Source organism: Nicotiana tabacum, chromosome 24, assembly GCF_000715075.1.
Source record: "Nicotiana tabacum cultivar K326 chromosome 24, ASM71507v2, whole genome shotgun sequence".
Classification (NCBI taxonomy): Eukaryota; Viridiplantae; Streptophyta; class Magnoliopsida; order Solanales; family Solanaceae; genus Nicotiana; species Nicotiana tabacum.
In genome coordinates this window covers 61,558,750-61,581,967 of record NC_134103.1, presented here as the reverse complement: position 1 = coordinate 61,581,967, position 23,218 = coordinate 61,558,750, and the positions used below count along the sequence as shown (strand labels likewise).

Genomic DNA, 23,218 nt, shown 5'->3' with positions numbered 1-23,218 from the left:
AATAATGAATGGAGTTCCTTCTTCCATCCTATCCCATTCACCGGTACTGATCATTGATACTGTAAAAGTCGTTTTCTTGCTTTTGTGCCAGCTCATGATCTAAACGAGTCGCACATACACCCTAGTACATGTTCCTCGACGCTGAGGACAGCCCCGAAGAGCGGGGGATTTCGTGACATTTCTGATTGGCTGTCTTGTATTTCTAATAAGTTGTTTAATAGTTGGCATGTTGAATCGTATACATAATATGATGGGTTGGTTTAGATTGATCCTAACCGAATGATGATGAATTACTTCTATTTAATAGAATATTCAATTCGAAGATAAAATCTCAAATCACAGATTTGCGCGAAATCCATGTTATTTTCATTCAACCGCTACAAGATCAACAATTCCATAAGCTTGGGCTTCTGTTGCTGACATAAAAACATCTCTTTCCATATCTTCGGATACAACCCATAAGGGTTTCCCCGTTCTTTGTACATAAACCCTTGTGAGGGTTTCACGCAGTTTCAGCAGTTCTTCCGCTTCCAGGACAAATTCGCCTGTTTGTGCCTCATAAAAAGAACTAGCAGGTTGATGGATCATTACCCTGATGATATAACAAAATAAAAGCTTCCCCTATCTCGCATGATAAAGCAAAGAGAAAAGAAAGATAAAGAATAGAAAAAAGATAGAATTGAACAACCGTACAGGCATCTTTTGTGCATACGGCTCTACAAGAAAATTGACCTCCCCTCCTTTCTATTGAAGAAAGAGAAAAATAGAATCTATCAGACTCAGATGGGTAAATGATCAAATTGCCATCCTTCCTTTCGGAGGAGTTAAAAAATACTATGATGGCTCCGTTGCTTTATATGTTTATTTTTTCTTTTTTTTTTTGTCTGTGATTCAGCAATCCCAAAGTTTCTTTTTAATCCGATCAAATAAGGAAAAAATCTTTTTTTTTTTTCGTACTCTTTCATAACATAAATATTGTTAAGAACTCTCCGGCATGAAAACAAAAAAGTTTGTGACGCTGAACTGAACTCCCGATAGATAAGAGAAAATCGGAAATACCCCTTATCTCATACTACTCTCTCGATACAGAATCTAATGTTTTGAAAAAAAAACAATACAAAAATTTCTCATATCGAATTCGAAGTGCCATGCTATTATTACTTAGTATTCATATGGCGAAGGCATAGTCTTCTTTTTTCTCTCAAATAAAAACCTCATTGGCGCCAAGCGTGAGGGAATGCTAGACGTTTGGTAATTTCTCCTCCGACCAGGATAAAAGATCCCATTGAAGCGGCTAATCCCATGCATATTGTATGGACATCTGGTCGCACAAATTGCATAGTATCATAAATAGCCACCCCAGGTATTACCCAGCCCCCAGGAGAGTTTATAAACAAATACAGATCTTTGGTCTCATCCTCGATACTGAGATATACCATAAGACCAATAAGTTGATTCGAAATCTCGCTATCAACCTCTTGGCCTAAAAAAAGTAATCTTTCTCGATAAAGTCGGTTGATTAGGGTAAAATTGTATCCCTTAGGAACCGTACATGCGCCTTTTGATGCATACGGTTCAAAAAAAAATGGTGAATCAATGTATAGATTCCAGTCCTCTTTCTTTTTTTCTAGAAAGGTTCTTTCTTACTTCTAACGAAAGGGCTTTTCTTCGATTTTTTAATAAAGACGAGTTTTGACTCCTTTTTTATATTTTCGATTTTCCATTATAAAATTTGAAGTTATAAGAAAGGGTCATTAAACTTATCGAATTAACTTCTCATTGATGTATTCTTTCATCGAGATTTAATCCAAACCGCGATGGTATTTTCTTGTTCCTGAATGGGTCTGTTTCATCTTTTTAGGTTTATGCTCTACTCCGGGTAAAGATCCGCCCGATTTGGATTTGTACATATAGGACAAATGCTCCCATTACCATTTCTTTTTGTATTTCTTTTTTTTTCAATTCATTTTATACAAGTATTTCTTAGAGTTGAGATAACTTTGCTTGACAATTAGGATCTCTTTACAAAGAAAAAATATGAATAGCAATCATAGATATCTTACCAATCCAATTGGGTTTTTTCTAAACGGAGCCTGGATACTTCATTTTTTTAGTCCAACCAAGCCAACCATAAATTATTCTAATTGAATTTTTCTAATTGATAATAGTAATATGAATCCCCTCAAAAATGGATCTAATTGCACTTCACGCTCCAAATTTTTGATGATTAAATTTATCTTTCTTGGGTGAAACGGGGGATATCTCGATCGGGGGAGAGAACGGGGAAATACCATATGACCCAATATATCTGACAAGTCGCACTATACGTCAACCCAAGATGCATCTTCCTCTCCAGGACTTCGGAAAGGGACTTTTGGAACACCAATAGGCATTAAATGAAAGAAAGAACTAAATACTATATTTCACTTTGAGGTGGAAACGTAACAATTTTTTTTATTGTCTTTATAATATTCATATTGGTTTTTATCGTATTTATTTTATCCATAGATTATAAAAATTCATAAAGAAAGACAGAATGAATAAACTCAAATTATTACGAATAGGTCTTTCTAATGATAAATAAGTATGGACTCATTCGCTCATAGAAAATGGGATCAACTCCCCCATTGCGTATTGGTACTTATCGAGTATAGAATAAATCTGCTTCTCTTTGTTCCTACGAACAGAATTGTTCCATTATTACCAACAGAATAGAACACCCTTGTTCGGAAATAATTGACTGAACAAGAGTGGTCCATAGGATAGTCATATTATAGTCTTTTCCAATGCAATAAAGTTACGTAGTGTCTATTTATCTTTGATATAAGGGGTATTTCCATGGGTTTGCCTTGGTATCGTGTTCATACCGTTGTATTGAATGATCCCGGTCGGTTGCTTTCTGTTCATATAATGCATACAGCTCTGGTTGCTGGTTGGGCCGGTTCGATGGCTCTGTATGAATTAGCGGTTTTTGATCCTTCTGATCCTGTTCTTGATCCAATGTGGAGACAGGGTATGTTCGTTATACCCTTCATGACTCGTTTAGGAATAACCAATTCATGGGGCGGTTGGAGTATCACAGGGGGACTGTAACGAATCCGGGTATTTGGAGTTACGAAGGTGTAGCTGGAGCACATATTGTGTTTTCTGGCTTATGCTTTTTGGCAGCTATCTGGCATTGGGTGTATTGGGATCTAGAAATATTTTGTGATGAACGTACAGGAAAACCTTCTTTGGATTTGCCAAAGATCTTTGGAATTCATTTATTTCTCTCAGGGGTGGCTTGCTTTGGTTTTGGTGCATTTCATGTAACAGGCTTGTATGGTCCCGGAATATGGGTGTCCGACCCTTATGGACTAACGGGAAAAGTACAACCTGTAAATCCAGCGTGGGGCGTGGAAGGTTTTGATCCTTTTGTTCCAGGAGGAATAGCCTCTCATCATATTGCAGCAGGAACATTGGGCATATTAGCGGGCCTATTCCATCTTAGCGTCCGTCCGCCACAACGTCTATACAAAGGATTGCGTATGGGAAATATTGAAACCGTCCTTTCCAGTAGTATCGCTGCTGTCTTTTTTGCAGCTTTTGTTGTTGCCGGAACTATGTGGTATGGTTCGGCAACAACCCCGATTGAATTATTTGGGCCCACTCGTTACCAATGGGATCAGGGGTACTTCCAGCAAGAAATATATCGAAGAGTTAGTGCTGGGCTAGCAGAAAATCAAAGTTTATCAGAAGCCTGGTCTAAAATTCCTGAAAAATTAGCTTTTTATGATTACATCGGCAATAATCCGGCAAAAGGGGGATTATTCAGAGCGGGCTCAATGGATAACGGGGATGGAATAGCGGTTGGATGGTTAGGACACCCTATCTTTAGAGATAAAGAAGGCCGTGAACTTTTTGTACGTCGTATGCCTACTTTTTTTGAAACATTTCCGGTCGTTTTGGTAGATGGCGATGGAATTGTTAGAGCCGATGTTCCTTTTAGAAGGGCAGAATCGAAGTATAGTGTTGAACAAGTAGGTGTAACTGTTGAGTTCTACGGCGGTGAACTCAACGGCGTCAGTTATAGTGATCCTGCTACTGTGAAAAAATATGCTAGACGTGCTCAATTGGGTGAAATTTTTGAATTAGATCGTGCTACTTTGAAATCCGATGGTGTTTTTCGTAGCAGTCCAAGGGGTTGGTTTACTTTTGGGCATGCTTCGTTTGCTTTGCTCTTCTTCTTCGGACACATTTGGCATGGTGCTAGAACCTTGTTCAGAGATGTTTTTGCTGGTATTGACCCAGATTTAGATGCTCAAGTCGAATTTGGAGCATTCCAAAAACTTGGAGATCCAACTACAAAAAGACAGGCAGCCTGATACAACATTACTTTGGTATCTTTCTTTCGCCCTTATTTTCTTTCTTTTACTTTTATTGACATAGGGTACCAGAGAAATCTTTATTTGAATCAACTTCGTTTTTACTCTTGTTCGTTCTTTATCCGGAAGATGACAAAAAAAGAAAATAAAAAGAAACAAACAGGTATGAAAGCTATAATTGTAAACCACGATCGAATCTATGGAAGCATTGGTTTATACATTCCTCTTAGTCTCGACTCTAGGGATAATTTTTTTCGCTATCTTTTTTCGAGAACCGCCTAAAGTTCCAACTAAAAAGAACTATATATATATATATGTAAGGAGTTAGGTGACTTATGACCTATCAAATTAAAGATCTTTGAGTCTAGTTTCTAACGCTTTAAACCGTTTGTCATTTGGACATTCCTACAAAGAGTTATGATCAAATTACCAAAGACTGGCGGAGGAGCCTACGGATGCGAAGCATCTGAGGCCGCGTCCGAAAGAGAGGCTGGCAGTGAAGTGCTGCCATAGCGTCCAGGTCCACATCCGAGTTTCATAGAGGAGTGAAGTGGGGATGCGAAGCATTCAGGGCCGCATCCAAAACCCAGAAATCTGGGCCTATAAATACAAGGTCGGGTAAAGAGGGTATTTTGTGTATTTGGGGGTTAGGGTTCTTGAAGTGAAAGGGCGATTTTGAGCTCAAATCAAGTCCAATCGACCAAGGTAAGTTGTTAATGATATTTTGGGTTGATTATTACTCAATATACATGAGTTCTAACATCATTCTTACATCCAAATACAAGATTGCATCATCAAATCCTCAAGAATACAAAAATGACCAAAGTTGTAATTTTTCAAGATTGATCTACTAGAGGTAATTCCAATGCTTTAAACTCGTTTATTATGAGTAGTTAGAAGTGTTTGAAGCATTTGTTACAAGTTTTAATGGTTGAAAGATTGGATTATAAAATTCTAGTTCATGGCATGAATAGTACTTTTGAGAAAATAAGAGAAAAGATGAATGGTAATCTTGGCGATGAAATTTATGAATACAATGAATCTATGGGATTTGTTACTAACATTGGTCTCATTGGATATTGTTATTGTATATTGAAGTTGATTAGTGTAGTGCATTGTTCTAGTATCATTAAGGGAAGAATTTGAGGTATGTTGGCTAAACTTTCTCTCTTGGAATTGAATTCCATAATATTTCTGTAAGATCAAGTATGATTGGCTCAAGATTCCTAACTCCTACATTCTGGGTTATTCCCTATAAATTTGATTATCCCGAATGAGCCTTATGTCAAAATATAGATGTTCAAAGTATGTGTTGTGTATTATTATGTTATGGCTTTGACTCGTGTTTCAATATAAGATAGTATGCCAAATTGTGTGAGAAAACTCAATATGCTTAAGACTCTTAATTGCTCATATGTGTACCTAAAGCCTTGATTGGAAATGTCTTACTAATGATAACCTATAAAGATGTGAAAGAAGTATGAAATGTGATTATTGATATAAGTAAAAGTTATGCTTGTGGCCAATGGAGCCAAGAAATGAAATGATATGAGAAAGGTTATGAAATAAGCCTTGATTCAACTATTCCAAATTGACTTCGATAATAGAATTGCCTAAAAGCCTATAAACTCAAGGCATGCACATATGTGGCTGTTTTAACATACGTTATGATTTGTAAGTATCTTCAATGTGTTTTGCGTTCTTACATATTCGTGAGTGAAAATTGTGTATTGCCCTTTGTGGGGGGGAAACGTGTCAAGAATAAATGGTGTGTTATTTGTTGATGGTTTAAACTTGCACATCAATTGTCAATCATTTTACTCCACTTCTCGGAAAGAAATCTATGGTGCTTAAATTGGTTATTTCTATTGAACTTAAAGTTGTGATTTTCGGAATATTATATGTATGTTGATATTTATGATGATTATACATGAAAGAGAAGAAATAAAAGTGTGGAATAACAAATATGGCCACCGTGCCTTGAATAAAGAATCTTGTGAATGGCCAAAAGAGCCAAGGAAATATTGTTGTTATTATTGATTGAAAATACTAGTGGAGATTTATATAATGTTGAAGATGATGAGGTAAATACATTTGTACCTATGTTATTTTTGTGAATTATTCCCCTTATTTGGGACGAGATTGATGTGATAAAATTATCCCTCTTAATTGGGATAAGATTGATTGATATAAAAGGGTTGATGTCTCGAATAAGATAGCCTAGCCGATCGGGTCATGATCGGACACCATGTCGCACACATGGTGGTGATTGTGGTGAAAATTGTAATTGAAATTGAGAATTTGGTTGATGTCTTTAAATAAGACAGCCTAGCCGATCGGGTCGTGATCGGACTCCGTGCTAAAATTACGGTAGTATTGGTATTGATAGTAATTGTGGTTGATTCTCTAATGAGATAGCCTAGCTGATCGGGTCGTGATCGGACTCCGTGTTAAAGACTGTGGTATTGATATTGAGAGTAATTATGGTTGATATCTCTAATGAGATAGCCTAGCCGATCGGGTCATGATCGGACTCCGTATTGAGAATACGGTAGTACTGGTATTGCGAATAATGGTATTATGGACAATGGTATATCGATGCTAAAGAAATCTCCCAATGTGAGATATGGAAATTAATTTGAACACTGTCTTGATCCTAAATTGAGGTTTGATGTTGATTAAGGTTTTCATTGATATTATGATAATCTTGTTTGAATTATTTGTCATTCTATTGAGAGGGTGTTTAGTTATACATACTAGTGCTATTCGACAGTACTAACGTCCCTTTTGCCGGGGGCGCTGCATCTTTCAATGGATGCAGGTGGTTCCACAGCAGGAGATATTGATCAGTGATAGCAGTGCACCTTCTTCCCAACTGACTTAGTGAGCCCCACTTCATCCTGGGGTCATGTATCTTTTGTACCTTGTGTATTCCGTTTGAGGTATAGTCGGGGCCTTGTTGCCGGCATTATCATTGTAGTCTTCTTTATCCATAGAGGCTCCGTAGACATAGTGTGGGTTGTGTATTAGTGTTGGAAAAGACAAAATATGTTATGTTGTGGTTGTATTACTTGTCCATTTGAGACATTAAAAATGATGAAGCTATTGGAAATGAATTGGTATTGTAGACGTGAACACCATTTTGTCTAATTAATGAAAATGTGTATTATCTCCATTCGTTGATGAGTTTGGGTAGAATAAAATCTAACAGGCTTGCTCGGTTGGGTTCACTCGGTTGAGCGCCGGTCGCGCTCCTCGGTTTTGGGGCATGACATGCCCCTACAAATAAAGTTCAGTTCCTTGAACGTTCTCTCGCTCCTTTGAAGACAACTTATGAAGCCTCGGAGGCAGAAAAAGAAGAATTGAAAGATGAGATCGAGCAGTGGGAGAATGATTATGAAGCCCTTAAAGATAAGTCATCACTGGATGTTAGCTGGTCTTTTTTGACCACTCGCCTCGAGACTTTAACTGAAGCCAGCCAGGAAGGTTTTAACCTTAACGCTGAGATTGCTAAGGCCAGAGAAACAATTGAACAGACTCAGCAGTGTCAAAGCTTTTCCATACCTGAATACGAAGGTTCTAAGGGTGATGAAGATGGACTTTCTCCTGGTGAAGCCTCAACCCTCTTCTCCTCAAGTCAATCCTTCTTCTCCCGTTGATGATGCTCCTTATCTCTCCCCTTTCCCGACTTTTTGTTGAAAGTGTTTGTTTGTTGGTTTTTGGGTGGAATTACCTTGTGTTTTTTGGACAACTTTTGGAAGGTTTTACCGCCCTTGTCTTTTTTGGGGGTAATGATATAAATATATTTATTGCTTTTGCCGCATATTATGCTTTGTGATCTTTAATTTTTGAGCTTTATTTTTGTACTTAAAATGCTTTAATAGACTGTGACTTCAATATGCAAGGGTTTTCATAAAAGAGGGCCCTTTTATGTTAAAGACACTGATGAAGATGACGTCTCATCTTCATATTGGTGCAAAGATATGAAACATGAAGTAAATATGAAATAAAAATTTATTTGAGGAAGTTTTATTTTTTGAACTCTCAAATAAGTAAGTTTGTGCATCGTTTTCATAACTGTTCATACAACATTTTCATAACTGCTTTCATTGTAGCAGGTTTACAAATTCAAGTATGTCTTTCTGCGACTAAACTTATGGCCTTAACCTAAAAGCTTGTGGGAATATCTTGCATCCTTTTTGCGAGCTTGAACGCCTTTGAAGTTTTTTTGAGAATGTCTTCAAGGGTTTCTTCAAGGTTTTGATTCAGGCTGAACTATGCCCTTGGTATACATCTTCTTTCCTTGTGTAACCTTCTATATACGTAGTTCCCCCAGTGTTGGAGCATTGAAGTATGAAATCTCGATTACTGGATCAACTCCTTTCTTTTGGTCATTTTCCTGAAAGGAAAAATACAAAAAGGACTGAGAGGTAATTTTTTTTAGATGATGACTGAATAACCCTTTTTTCCATCAGAAAAGTTATAACCTAGACTGGGAATAATTCTGTATTCCGTGTGTCTTTCGGGTCTTATATCATCATTTTGTACGGGCCAGCTTTTTTCCTATCATCTAAAATGGTTAGTAAAATTCAAAAGAACAAAATAAAATCGAACTTGTATGATACCTGACCATGGGTATTATCCTATTTAAGAAGTAATACTTCTTCAAATGGACTGCATTCCAGTTTGATGGTAACACCTTGCCGTCCATGGTTTCCAACGCATACGCTCCTTTTCTAGCAATGCCTCTAACCCTATATGGGCCATCCCAATTTGGACTCAACTTTCCTGCATTTGCCATTTTTGTTAACCGGAACACCTTTTTGAGGACGAAGTCCCCAATCTTGAAGTACCTCAAATTGGCTTTCCTATTATAATATCGTTCAATCATCTTCTTTTGAGCCGCCATTCGAATTAATGTTGCTTCTCTCCTTTCTTCTGTCAACTCTAAATTTACCCGTAACTCTTCCTCATTTTTTGCTTCAGTGGTATGCGTGTACCTCATGCTTGATTCACCTATTTTCACCGGAATAAAAGCTTCTGTTCTGTACACAAGTGAAAACGAAGTCTGCCCGTACTAGTTTTTGTCGTTGTTCGGTAAGCCCATAACACCCCTGGGAGTACTTCTGGCTATTTGCCTTTTGATTCTTCCAATCGCTTTTTTAAATTATTGATGATAACCTTATTTGTCGATTCAGCTTGCCCATTGGCCGCTGGATGATAAGGTGTGGAAGTAATTCATTTAATCCACCAACTTTGAAAGAATTCGGTGACTTTCACGCCTATGAATTGTGGGCCATTGTCACAGATGATCTCCTTTGGAACTCCAAATCGACATATAATAATTCTCCAAATTAAGTCCGTGACTTCCTTTTCTCGCACCTATTTAAAGGCACTTGCTTCTACCCATTTTGAGAAATAATCTGTTAAAATTAACAGAAATCGCACATTTCTTTTAGCTTGAGGCAAAGGCCCTATGTTGTCCATGTCCCATTTTATGAAGGCCATGGTGATATAACTGAATGTAACAGTTCTGCTGGTCGATGCATGTTATTGGCATATCGTTGACATTTATCACACCTGGCTACAAAGTTTTCTGCTTCTTCTTCCATTTTTGGCCAATAATATCCTACCCTTATTAATGTCTTCACTAACTATCTTCCCCCGGCGTGATTTCCACAATGCCCCTAATGAATTTCTCTCATTGCATATTCCGTTTGCGATGGTCCGAGGCACCGTGCTAAAGGTCCACCAAATATTTTGTGATATAAATTTCGGTGAATTAGGCAGTACTGGGAAGGTTTCAACCATAACAATTAGGATTTCTTCTTATCCTCGAGCAAGATACCATACTGCAAAAATTTTACAAATTCGTTTCTCCAATCCCAAGTTAAATTATTTAAATTTACCTCACTCTTGGTTTGATCGAGTGCTGAATTAAACAAATGTACCATAATAGAATTTTCTGCATTTGTTGTATCTGTGACAGACGCGAGATTTGCCAACGCATCTGCTTCTGCATTTCCCTCCTTGGGTATTTGCATGGCTTTCCATGTCTGAAATTGTCTAAGCAATTCTCGTACCTTTTCGAGGCATTGCTGCATTCGCGTTTCTCTCGCCACGAAAGTCCCCTACATTTGATTAACCACCAGCTGCAAGTCACTTTTGATCACAATTTGTTCGATACCAAGTTCTCGTGCCAGTTCCAAGCCTGCAATCACAGCTTCATACTATGCCTCATTGTTAGTGATTGGATAACATTTTATTTCCTGTATTATGACTTTACCTGAGGGTGGAATTAAAACAATACCCAAACTTGCTCCTTTAATATTTGAGGAACCGTCAGTAAATAGGGTCCAAGTCCCCATATTAGCTCCGGTAAACACTTTTAGTTCTTTTTCTGCTTTAGGAACTAAGTTCGAGCTACAATCCGCTACAAAATCTGCTAACACCTGCGATTTTATTGCATTTTTAGGCTGATATATGATATCATACTCACTGAGTTCTATTTCCCATTTAGCTAATCTACCTGATAATTCTTGTTTATGCAGTATGTTCCTTAGTGGGAAAGCAATTATAACAAAAATAGGATGACACTGAAAGTAAGGTCGTAATTTTCTTGATGCCATAATTAAAGCTAAATCAAGATTTTCTAGGTATGGATACTGTGTCTCAGCATCTAGTAAAGACTTACTAACATAATAAATTGGGGATTAAGATCTTAACGTACCAATACCGCACTTACCGCTACTTCTGCCACAGCGAGATAAATGAGCAATCTTTCTCCGTCTTTTGGTTTGGCTAACAGAGGCGGATTCGATAGATACGACTTTAGGTCCTTCAGAGCTTGTTGGAACTCTTCAGTCCATTCAAAATGATTTTGCTTTTTCAACACTGAAAAGAATTTAAAACTTTTTTCTGATGACTTTGATATAAATCTTCCCAAAGCTGTTATCCTGTATGTTAATCTCTGCACTTCTTTCTTGCTCGTGAGTATATTTGGTATTTCCTCAATAGCTTTGATCTGTGTGGGATTTACTTCAATACCTCTGTTAGAAAAAAAAACCTAAAAATATACCTGAAGCCACGCCAAAAGCGCACTTTTTCGGGTTTAACTTCATATTGTACTTGCGGAGAGTCTCAAAGGTCTCGAACAAGTGTTGAAAATGATCCCCCGTCTGTGTTGACTTGACCAACATATCGTCTATATAGACTTCCATGATTTTTCCCACGAGTTCTTGAAACATTTAGTCACCAATCTTTGATATGTGGCTCCAGCATTTTTCAAGCCAAATGGCATGATTTTATAACAGTAAATCCCCCTGTCTGTGATAAACAAAGTTTTATCTTCATCTAGAGGATCCATTTTTATCTGGTTATATCCTGAATATGCATCTAAAAAACTTAAAAGCTCATGACATGCGGTAGAATCAATTAACTGATCTATATGCGGTAAAGAAAATGAATCTTTAGGACAAGCCTTATTTAAATCAGTATAGTCTACGCAAACTCGCCATTTTCCATTCTTTTTTGGAACCACAACGGTATTAGCTAACCAGTCAGGGTACTTTACCTCTCGTATTGAACCAATTTTCAAAAGCTTTTGTACCTCATCCTGGATCACTTGGTTTTTGAAGGACCCTTGCTTCCTTTTCTTTTACTTGACTGGTGGGTGTAATGGATCCTCATTCATCTTATGAATCATCACCTCCGGTGGTATACCTGTCATATCTGAATGCGACCAAGCAAAGCAATCTGCGTTGGCACGTAAAAATTCAATTAACTTACTTTTCATCTCTGGGCTCAAATTTACTCTGATGTAAAATTTTTTGTCTGGCCAGTGGACAAATAGTATTACAGCTTCGAGCTCCTCGGTGGTTGTTTTAATGTTCTCATTTTCCTCTGGCTCTTGACTCACATCGGGTCTCGAGTCGACATCAGTCTTCCCTTGCGTGTTTTCAGTTGAGGTTTGAATAGTAGTGTCCTCAACTGAATTCTGTAATTGCTATTTCGCATCTGCATCATTGGCAACTATGCTTGCAGTCACCACCGAGTTAATACTTCGTGAAGCTTATTGATCTCCGCGGATTCGTCGGATTCCCCATTGTGAAGGGAATTTGATAACTTGATGCAATGTGGATGGGACAACATCCATATCATGAATCCATGGTCTTCCCAAAATTATATTATAAGCCATGTCTGTGTCTATCACCTGGAACTTTGTATCCTTGATGACCCATTTTGCAAATGTGGTAAGTACAACTTCCCCTTTCGTAACAACACTTGAATTATCAAACCCAGATAAGGACCGTGCTTTTGGTATGACCTTATCTTAGCTTGCATTTCATTTACCACCCCCAGTAAAATGATGTTCACTGAGCTACCTGGATCAATCAAAACTATTTTTACATTAGTATCATGTACAAGTAGAGATATTACCAGTGCATCGTTGTGAGGAATCATCAAGCCATCCGCGTCTTCATCGTCGAATGTTATATTGTCGCCCTCCAAAACTTGGCGGACTCACTTTCCATGAGTGATAGTAACTTTGAAGTCTTTTTCGCGGCTGTGTATGTTACTCCATTAACCTCATCATCTCCGGTTATGACGTTGATTGTTCTCTTTGGTGATGGAAGTTTTGGGGGTTCTTGTCTGTTATTCATGTATGATTGTCTCTCTTTTTCACTGAACAGATCAGTAAGATAGCCTTACATCAATAAATGTTCGACCTCTCCTTGCAAAAGCCTGCAATCTGTTGTTCTATGGCCATGATCATTATGAAACTCACACCAAAAGTCTGGGTTTCTTTTGTTCGGATCTGATCTCATTTCTTTTGGCCATCGCACCTTATCTCCCATACCTTTTAAAATAGCTACCAATTCGGAGGTGTTAATGTTAAAGCTATAATCCCCTATTCTTGCTTGTGTACTGGGATCACTACTTCGGGCATTTCGTTCCTTTTTGAACCTAGATGAAGAACTCATGTCTTTTTGTCTTGATCTTGAATCAAATCGTGCATTCTCCGGTTTAGATCGAGAGTCTCGCCCCGTAGGTCCCATGTATGGGTCGTACCTATTTTTACTGGACCTTCTTTCTGATTCTGAGCGTCTCGAACCTGGCCTTTCTTCGGCCCTTGGTTGTGCGACCGTATCTTCTTCTATCTGCAGCTTTGTACTATATCTATTGTACACATCGTTTCAAGTTGTTGCAGGAAATTCTCGTAAACTTTCTTTCAACCTCCTCGTGGCTTCTGAACTTTGCTCGTTCAACTTGCTCGCGAATGCCATAGCCGCCCAGTTATCAGGTACTCGAGGTATCATCATCCTCTCTCGCTGGAATCTATCTACGAATTCCTTGAGCAATTATGTACTCGAAGATGTCTTCCATCCTTTTTTCACCTTTTTGAGTCCCCGAATGTGCTTTTATAAATGAATTTGCAAGCTCAGCAAAAGAATCAATGGAATTTTTAGGTAAAAGAGAATACCATATTAATGCTCCTTTTGTGAGTGTTTCACCGAATTTTTTAACCAAAACTGATTCGAGCTCCTGTTTGGTTAAATCATTGCCTTTCACGCTGGTAGTGAACGCGGTTACGTGATTCCGAGGGTTAGTTGTTCCATCATATTTGGAAATATCAGGCATTTTAAACTTTTTGGAAATTGATAAAGGTGTTGCACTTGGCTTCTAGGGTTGCTGTGAATACTTATCAATATCCACACCTTTGATCATGGTAGGCATGCCAGGTATTTACTCTATACGCTCGTTTTGCTCCTTCAACTGTTTTTGCAAAGTTAGCATTAAACTTTGTAAACTAGAATTATTTGGCGTACCTGACACTCCATCGCGAAATTCATAGGGAATTTCTCCACTTCTAGAGTTATCAAGCCCCGAACGCGGGTTCTCCAAAGTTGTTGTATTAACTGGTGGAGGAGTTTGTGCTGCATTGGGTAATCCTCTGACAAAAGCCTGTAGTGCACTGTTCATGTACTCTGCAATCAATTGCTTTAGATCATCATGCTCCACGGTTTGGTTGTCTCTATGCTGATCATCAGCGCGCGAAGCAGACCTTTCAGGTGAACTCCCATGGGATTGCTGAGGGGATCCTATAGGTGTGTGGTGTGGTGGATTTCCATCTTGTTGGTTCAGCTGGTTGTTCTCGTTAACGGTTGACATACTTGGTCGTTAAAAATGAAGTTTGGAAAGTGAACAGACTATCAGATTTTCAGTAACGGAACCAATTTATTTAACCCAAAAATAGATTTCTCGGTCAAAATCAATATCAAGAAGAATAGGGTTACTGATAACCAAGATTTACTTCACTTTCCCAATAATTTGAACAATAAATCAAGGAATGAAATAATTGACAAAGAAAATACGAAATAGATTGATAATCACTCCCAAAATTGCGGTTTAGAACCTTGAGAATAAGGTAAAGAATGATTGCATAAATTTCAGTCCTTATATAGGAGCATACAGTTATAACGGTTTCCTTATTTAATTCGGGCTCACTAATGGCATTAATTGCCTTGATTACCCGTTACCATATACAATTGTAATGGAAGTATTTATGGCTAAGGATTTCATGTAACCGTATCGATTTCCCTTCCTTATTTATGACAGGTTCGTGCATCTTCCATTCTTAACGGTCTTTATTCATTCCGCTCCTATTTCTCCTTTTACAGCTGTCAGGTCCGGCTCTTTTCTCAGTGTAACCCGAGGGTGTTCCTCCCGTGCCTTTTTCGCATTCTTTAACTCGTCTGATTAAGAACGTCACTTGTCGCTACATTGATGGTCCACATACCATGTCTTGTCACCTCGATGATAGTCCACGTGTCATGTCTTTTTTTCACTAATACAACTACCTTGTTTTATATTAACTTTCTATCATTGAACGCATCAAATTTAATTCTTTCACGAAGTCTTTCAAAATATATGTATGCAAAAATATTATCGAGAAAACAAAATTACAAAAAATAACACAAAAGAACTGAAAAGGTATTTTCTTTACCCCCTTTTAGGGTTTCTTCTCTTTATATTTAAAATTTTTTGTTTTAATTACTTGTTCATTTTTTATTTGCTTTACAGTATGCAAAAGAATTTTGAAGAACGAAATTGGAAATAAGATGTAAGAATATACTCACTCTATTTCAAAAAGATTGGCATTATTTCCTTATTAGTGCGTTTCAAAAATATTGACACATTTCAATATTTCCTTAATAAGAAGTATTTATAGTCACACAAGTTATATGACACATTTCATACCACTAAGTTTCAAAAGTTTTACAGTCATAGAAATGTTATAGCTTATTTAAGCCCACATATCTCAAAAGTTTTATCTTTATTAAAGTTTGTATCAAGTTAAACTAAGATAATCTTTTTAAAACGGAGGGAGTACTAAACTTTGTGAAAGGAAAATGTAAGAAAACAATCTTGTCCATTAGGTTGATAGGTACAATATATTTCCGTTACACCATAAAAGAAATATTCAAGCAATATATCAAAATCTTAAGGTTGGTAAGTTACAAACTGAAGCCTCTAGAGTTACACGGTTATCCCTTATAATGAATGGAGAATCCAGCTCCTTAGTTTCTGCACAATTATGGCTTCAGCTTGGCAGAGCATAAGGTAGGTAAGTACGAATGAAAACTTTTCGAACTTGTAGCAATTTTTACCCATTTGTTTACTCAATACACAAAATCACAGTCGTAAAGTGGAAAAAAGGAAAAAAGAAACAAATTAAGTTAAAGGAGCTTGACAAGTGCCATGGGAGAGGTCAGGATGATTAAAGCTTAAGCTTCTACCAGACAATTTCCTTTGTACTAAATTAAATTAAGCAGCAACCTAAATCTAGATTTGTCAAACCCACCAAAACTGTTTCCAACCCAGCATCTGCATTCCCAGATACTTTGGCTGGACTGTGACTAACTTATCTTGATTCCTATTTTTACACAAGTAAGAGAAACAACTAGAACAGAAAAGTATGGACTTTTTTGGCAAATGACGTCTTCTGCAGTAACATCGAATGGAAAAGCATCAAAACTTCAACTCAACATCATGAGGAACAGGCGAAGCATTGCCTGTCAAAGCATTCGAGGATTCAGAATGAAATCACCCGTTATAACTTCTTGATCAGCTCATGTTTTTAAAATCTCAATCAATCTCTCCTTCCTCCGGATCTTTTGATATGTCCTCAGGACAATTTGATAAATCTGGAATACTATGTGATTCATTTTCTTCTTCATCCTCACCATCTCCCTTCATATACAATCCAAGCTGCTCCAATGGGTTACTGCTTGCCTTGAATTTGAAACTACCAAGACCATTTTGAGAGTGACCAGGGCTTGTCTCTTCAGTGAACCTCTCTAATTGTTCATCTGGAGCAGCTCTAAACAATTCCAGATCTTCCATAAACTGACTGTTCTCATTGATTTCAACTGTCTTTTCCATCTATTGGAAAAAATACAATTACAAGTTGCACAAGTAGGAGATGATCAAACCTAATCTGACCCCAGCTAGGATATGTCATTACCTTCAGCAGAGCCTGACGAGCAGCTTCTCTTTCAAGTTCTCGTTTCTTTTTGGCTTCTGCAGCAGCTTCTGCTTCAGCTTCTCTTCGAGCCTCACCTGCGGCCTTAGCTTCTGCTTGTAAGCGGGCTTTCTCTGCATAAGTAGACAGAAATAAACAGGAAGTTCCTGCAAATGTTATTGTGAAATCCGTACAAACTAAAAATAATCAGACCTTCTCGCCTTCGCCTTTCAAGCTCCTCTTTCCCAAGCTTCAGCTTTTCAGGGTCCCACACTTCACCCTAAAATATGGTAAGAAGAAATGTCAGTGCCAAACAAAGTTCCATACAGATAAAATTCCAACAAGGGTGACACCAACAATTGTTAGCCCTACCTTCTCAAGGGTTTTCTCTTGCGCTTTTAATATGGTATCTGCAAAACGACTCCTCAACAACGCTGCACGGTAAAGTTTCTCAGGGGAGACTTGCCTCTCCGGTGGAGCACTCTCCCCTAAAAGATTACAGCACACGGTGTGAGATGATGCCGCATAACTAATTAGCACATATTTTCTTCGCCAATTACCATTGCTTACCCTCATGATGATCATTGGGTTCACCTAAAATAGACTTTGGTTGTGAATTCCGCTCTGTAAAGCCATCCAAGGAATCTGTCGAACATGAATGCAAACACAATGTCACACTCGTATTGAGCAAAAAATTTTGGTAAAATCTCCCACTTCCCAGAGAGAACCAAAATGTGCAGCTACAAGAAACAACAGGAAAACAAATCTTATGGATTCTACAGATTGACAACCTCTAGACTCTCGTTGATCGAGCTCTTTCTGTTCTAAGCTCAACCCAGAACTCGCTGTCACCTGCTGAGGAACAGAATCAATTAGCAAGGGAGAAAATAAGTCAGACATGATAATGAGCCGCAAAAGAACACATAAAATAAGGCAACAAATCCCATCTGTCACACCTTTGGGTTGGTTAAGGGAATTGAACCTTTAGCACCATCAGATTCACCACTAGAAGAGCTCCCGGAGTCTGTATCTAAGAAGATAAGCATCCAACAATCTGAGTGAGAAGTAGAAAAAATACTGCCTCAAGTTCACTGCACACAGTTCACTTAATCACAGACTGTTTAACAGGCAATGAAGTCCTAATTGAGTAAAGCATATTAACTCCAGAGGAATAAGAACTCTTGCACCTTCCGATTTCATACAAGTGTTCGAATGTGGAAGGCTAAGGCATCTTATACCTTCAAAACTTGTTCTCTCCATTAACCAGGAATACATAGGACACCTTACTCAATATGTGGAGTAAGTATCCGATGTACAAAAGAAGTGTTGAATTTAATGATAAACAAAAAGAACATATCTAATTTATTAGTCCTATGTACCTCAAAATAGAGAACAGTAAGCAAAAAAGGAAAAATAGCAATTTCTATGTAGTGCAGGAAGCTATCGATGTAATATTCAATTGGGCGAAAGGACAGAAGCGAGAGCTACTAAAATACACTAAGCCTTGTTCATCATTAATGATAAGCAATTGTAATGTATATATAGACTCGCAAGATCTTGCAATCACCCTCCTGCTAGTTAAAGCCACTGCTGCTTATTGAGGAATTTCTACTAGGGAAGTATCAATATTCGGATCCACATGAAGAAGCTTCAAACACCTGAATTTTTTTCAATATTAAATGGTGGAGGCCATAGTGGGAAGAAGCAATACCATCTGAGTCTTGCCACAATATTTCAAGCCATACAGATGCAGCAGAGCAGCTCAGAAAGAAATCATGATCAGATTTAGAAGCGAGAGGCTATAATACACACGTTTATCTTTGGCCAAGCTATAAGATCTCAACAATGTTGCTCCTAACAAAAGGACAAATGGGACAATTGAAGGTTGTGCTACCAAAGTCAAAGGATTGAAGAGAAAAACAAAGCAGATGGACAATATGACATAGAAGATGGGAACGGATCTGGAAGACCATCCTTTTAAAGCGAATTCTAATTTGTGAACAGTGCTTAAATGTAAGCATTAACTTGTGATTTATTTGCATATACTAATCAAACTTTTTCATTTTTATCTAGGATAGCGATTAGAGCGCCAACTTATTCTTGTTCAACAAGTAAGCAATCCAAATAAGGTGGGGACAAAGGACAAGTACTCAGATGTGAAACCTATTGATGTAAATCTATTGATGTTGGGAGAAGAAACCTTCATTCACATAATTTTAAAGAACTTATCAAACAACACAATTTTAAAGAGATCATGAGGTACCAGGAGAAAAGTAATCACAAAATTCATAAAAAGAAACATATCACATCAGAAATTTTCTCATTGCCAAACCAAAAAGAACACCAGTCTATTTTCCACAGCTCACTGAAATTACATGACAAACAAAAAGATGTCAAAACTCAAAGCAATAAGTTCCCAGTATCATTTTTTCCTTCCGAAGTAGGTTCATCACCATGAAAATTAGCACACTCGAACCTCAAGTTAAAAGTCCCTGACTTACATGTCAAAAGCTCTAATTTCAAGAGCAAATATAAACCTAAAATTATTCCTTAAACCCTAATATAAGCAAATGTGTGTGTGTGTGTGTGTGTGTGTGTGTGAGAGAGAGAGAGAGAGAGAGAGAGAGAGAGAGAGAGAGAGAGAGAGAGGAGGGGGGTCATGTGTCAATTCGTGAGAGGTACTGGCAGATTTGATAGAAGGGAGCCACAAAAGTTCTCTTTTCTCTATTGTTCTTTTCCTCTCTTTTCATTTCCTTTTTATTTTGGTGACACCAACAGGATTCTTTCGCACTGCCATTAAAAACGTAGTTAGATATAGGAAATTGGCCAATACTTTTACATTTACACAAATGGGAAACAGCAGGCAACTCAAGGGATAAAGTGGTTATACAGTAGAATCCATCGTCAAGCCTATAGGAAATACTGGAGAAGGAAGATTATCATCACAGGCAGAACGAGTTACAAAATGACCCACCACCTTGTAAAAATACAGCAACCCTCTCAGAACGAACCAAACACCAATCCACCCAACACTGTGAAGTTCTATTTGAAGAGCGAGAAAATTGATTTTCATCAAGTATATCACACATGCAAAGAGTTCCCACAAGAAAATGCAATAAACAAAAAAAAACAGGGTCAAGGATGAAAAAGAAAAGGCAGAGTCTTTGTGTCTAACAAGATAAAATTTGTAACCAACATAAATAAAGCCACAAGTTATGCAAGAATTTCTTAATAGCACAAACCACTAGATGAAGAGCCTAAATCACTTCTAGAACTACTTGAGCTGCTGCATTTATTGGCTCTACGAACAAGGTCCTTTTCAATCTCCACGGGTGTGAAACTTGAGACAGGTGGATCATTTCCTCCAATATCGACTTCCTCATCTGCTGGATCATTGTCTATAAATAAAATTTAAAAATACATAGAAGACAGAGAGAATCAGAAACTCTATTAATCACCATATATCAGCTTGACAGCTCTACTTCTTTTAAATCTTCAAGCATGTACTAATGAGAAATCACCTTTGCATGGCTGCATGGATGAATTGCTAAAACCAGACTCATTCTGAAGCGGCAGCATACAAAAAATAATATGATAACTTTAATATGCACATAAAGGCATCTTGTAAAGTAATATAAAGAATGAAGTAAGATATTATGCAATCACATTATCATATTCACCTCCATCTCACAAGGTTCAGCTTTTGCCTGACTTTTCTGTTTATCCAGTAGATACTCATCCAAGAGCTGCCGTAACTTGTACAGTGTATCATTAGTGAGAGCATCAATATCAATCTCGATCTCATCTTCACTAACTTGACTTCCATGAAGGCTGCTCTCTTTTAGGAAATCAATTATCTTTTCAGGTAATTCAGCCAGTAATGCCTCCAGCTCCATACTGAGTTTATGCTTCTCAAAATCGCTCATGACTTGCTTTACCGGTTCTGATCTACCCTTGTTTTCAAATGGAGCAATTTTCTTCTTCTTATAAGGTGGTACTACTAAAGGAGCTTCACTTTCAGTTTCTAAAATAACACTCGACTTTGAAGGTAAAGGTTCTTCTTCTGCTACAGGAAATTTCTTCTCTATCTGTTTCCATCTAACCTCGAAAAATTTGCTAAGTGTTTGAGCCATAATATGAACGTCGTTTCCTGGTGAATTGTATGTCATCGCATTCTTAAAGGTGAGCCTCACATCTGCAGAAAATTCCAAAGGAGTTAAATATTCCCCTGACATCAACTTTGATTGTACAGTCCCCAAATCCATTGGATGCTTAATAACAGTGAAATAGTCTGGGATTTTTAATTTTACCACATCAACTGGCGCATTGAAAACCCAACCATATTGGTGTGACATCATCCGGTTTAGCAGCGTCTCACATTGTTTCATAAACATCACTATACTAGTGTTTGAGACGGCCTGTTTCACTGGCTCAGGCCGCCGAGCCCCTAATCCTTTTGTTCGAGGTCCATTTCTTCCTTGAGCAGTCTTTTTCTTTCCGCGAGGTACTTTTGCTTCTTTCATAAAACTCTGAGATATCTCCGCGCCTGGCCTCCTCCACCCATCACTGCAACTATGTATATCACTAACAGGTGAAAGAACCCCAAAATTTGAGCTAAAAGAAGCAATTTTCTTCTGCAGTATTCTAACATGTTCAAGTTCAGTCCTCAACCTTATTTTCAAATCTTTTCTCTCGGAGCATGACATCTTGGACAACGACAAAACTTGAGTAGGTACACTAAATTGATCGTAATCATCAGCACTCAAATTAATGCATCTCTTCTTCGGTGCACAAGAATCATCTGAAGCTGTCATTTCAGTTTCAACTCGTCCTGAGCTACCAAAACCCTCGGATTCTGCCATTGTTCCAACAGCATGACAATAATCCGGCACAAACCCAGACACATAACCTCTTGAAACTTTACGTGACTTTCCCATCATTTCACCCGAACCCTTATTAAAACACTTGTTCAATTCCCCCTGTCCAGTGAAATGTACGGGAACAGTAAGTACCATGTGATAAATAAACTCCTAAAGTCTGCACATGCCAACCAAATTTAATCCGTCTCAATAGTTAGAAATGAAGCAAAGATGGCACGGTCCTGATTAATTGTTTTGAAGTGATAGGCTTTCGCCTACTAATGGGTATAGATACGCCATCTTGGATCCAAAGACATCAATATCAATACCTCGAGACGACTTTCACAATTTCCACAATGCCGGAATAAACTAATTCGTTACGGTTCTCAGTAGCAAATGGGCAATTCAATTTCACCGAACAGCACCAATTTTCTCCTTCGTCCAACAGTTAATATTAAGATTTTCCATGTAACAGTAAATTCATCATAGAAACATCTCTCCCCTGTAACCCAATAGGGAGACTCTCATTTATTCCCTATTACGAATTTAACGCATTTGGGTTATAAATAATGAATAAATAGATTCACATAAACTCTAATTGATATTGGAAAAAAAAAAAAAAACACACAAAATTGGAGCTTCAAAATCCAATAGAAAGCCCTAAGAGTTAGTATGAAGCTGAGATAGAAAATTGAAGAAGCTTCTAGAAGAACCCAATATTGAAACCTGGATATCCAAATAGAGCAGGTGGCCCAATCAATCACACCAAACCCTTGAAGAAAACCCTCGTTTGGCTTTCGCTCTTCGCCGCGAAGAGAGAGAGAGAGAGAGAGAAGAAATGAGATTGCTAAATTATATACAAAGAACCAAATATGGAAAGAGAGACAACTTCCGAGATTGTGTTTTGCAATTTTATCCCGCCGCGCTATTAGCATTTCTTAACCGATAGTTTTCCTCGTATTAGTTTATCTGACGGCTGTTGTTCTCTCTCTTTCAGACCATCAGATACAGATCTGGCGGCGGCGCTTCTTTGTTCTTCCTTTTTCTTTGTTCTTTTTTCCTTTTTAACGATAGTCGATAAATAATAACTTAAGCGTTCTTACAACAAAATTAATAAATTTTGTGTCGATCACGCATTCGCTTGAGTGACCATATGCATTCCCATCCGTACTATGGTTATGACATCTTATTATTCAAAATATTCTTTAATATTTTTAGTAATCAAAAAATAAAAGTAGATAGATAAAACTTGAAAATCAATAAAACACAGTTTGTCCAAAATTAATTCAAGCTATTTTTAGTCAATAAAAACGACCGTGCTAGAACCACGGGACTCGGGAATGCCTTACACCTTCTCCCCGGTCAACAGAATTCATTATCCGAACTTTGTTTTCCCACACCAAATAATAAAAGAGTCAAATTTTTCTTTTGATTAGGGATTCAATAAGGTGACTTGGAACGCCAAAACT

The 23,218-nt window shown here is 37.8% G+C and overlaps 1 protein-coding gene across 4 annotated transcripts; it reads right to left on the bottom strand.

The window, feature by feature from the left end:
- Window positions 1–16,143: 16,143 nt before the first annotated feature.
- On the bottom strand, window positions 16,144–22,789 carry LOC107819611 (transcription factor GTE10). Of its 4 annotated transcripts, none has more exons than XM_016645733.2 (11): window positions 22,476–22,623; window positions 20,571–22,284; window positions 20,412–20,454; window positions 20,133–20,288; window positions 17,847–17,920; window positions 17,682–17,745; window positions 17,461–17,535; window positions 17,263–17,378; window positions 17,104–17,170; window positions 16,894–17,024; window positions 16,144–16,811 (listed from the first exon to the last, which is right to left on the bottom strand). In XM_016645733.2, the coding sequence occupies exons 2-11, from the start codon at window positions 21,903–21,905 to the stop codon at window positions 16,515–16,517; spliced, it is 2,358 nt and encodes a 785-aa protein (XP_016501219.2). In that variant the 5' UTR covers window positions 21,906–22,284; window positions 22,476–22,623; the 3' UTR covers window positions 16,144–16,514. The 4 variants fall into 4 exon arrangements, with proteins under 4 accessions (XP_016501219.2, XP_075104519.1, XP_016501220.2 ...); XM_075248418.1 differs by having other exon boundaries at window positions 17,847–17,914; XM_016645734.2 differs by having other exon boundaries at window positions 17,682–17,742; window positions 20,571–22,789.
- Window positions 22,790–23,218: the final 429 nt, after the last annotated feature.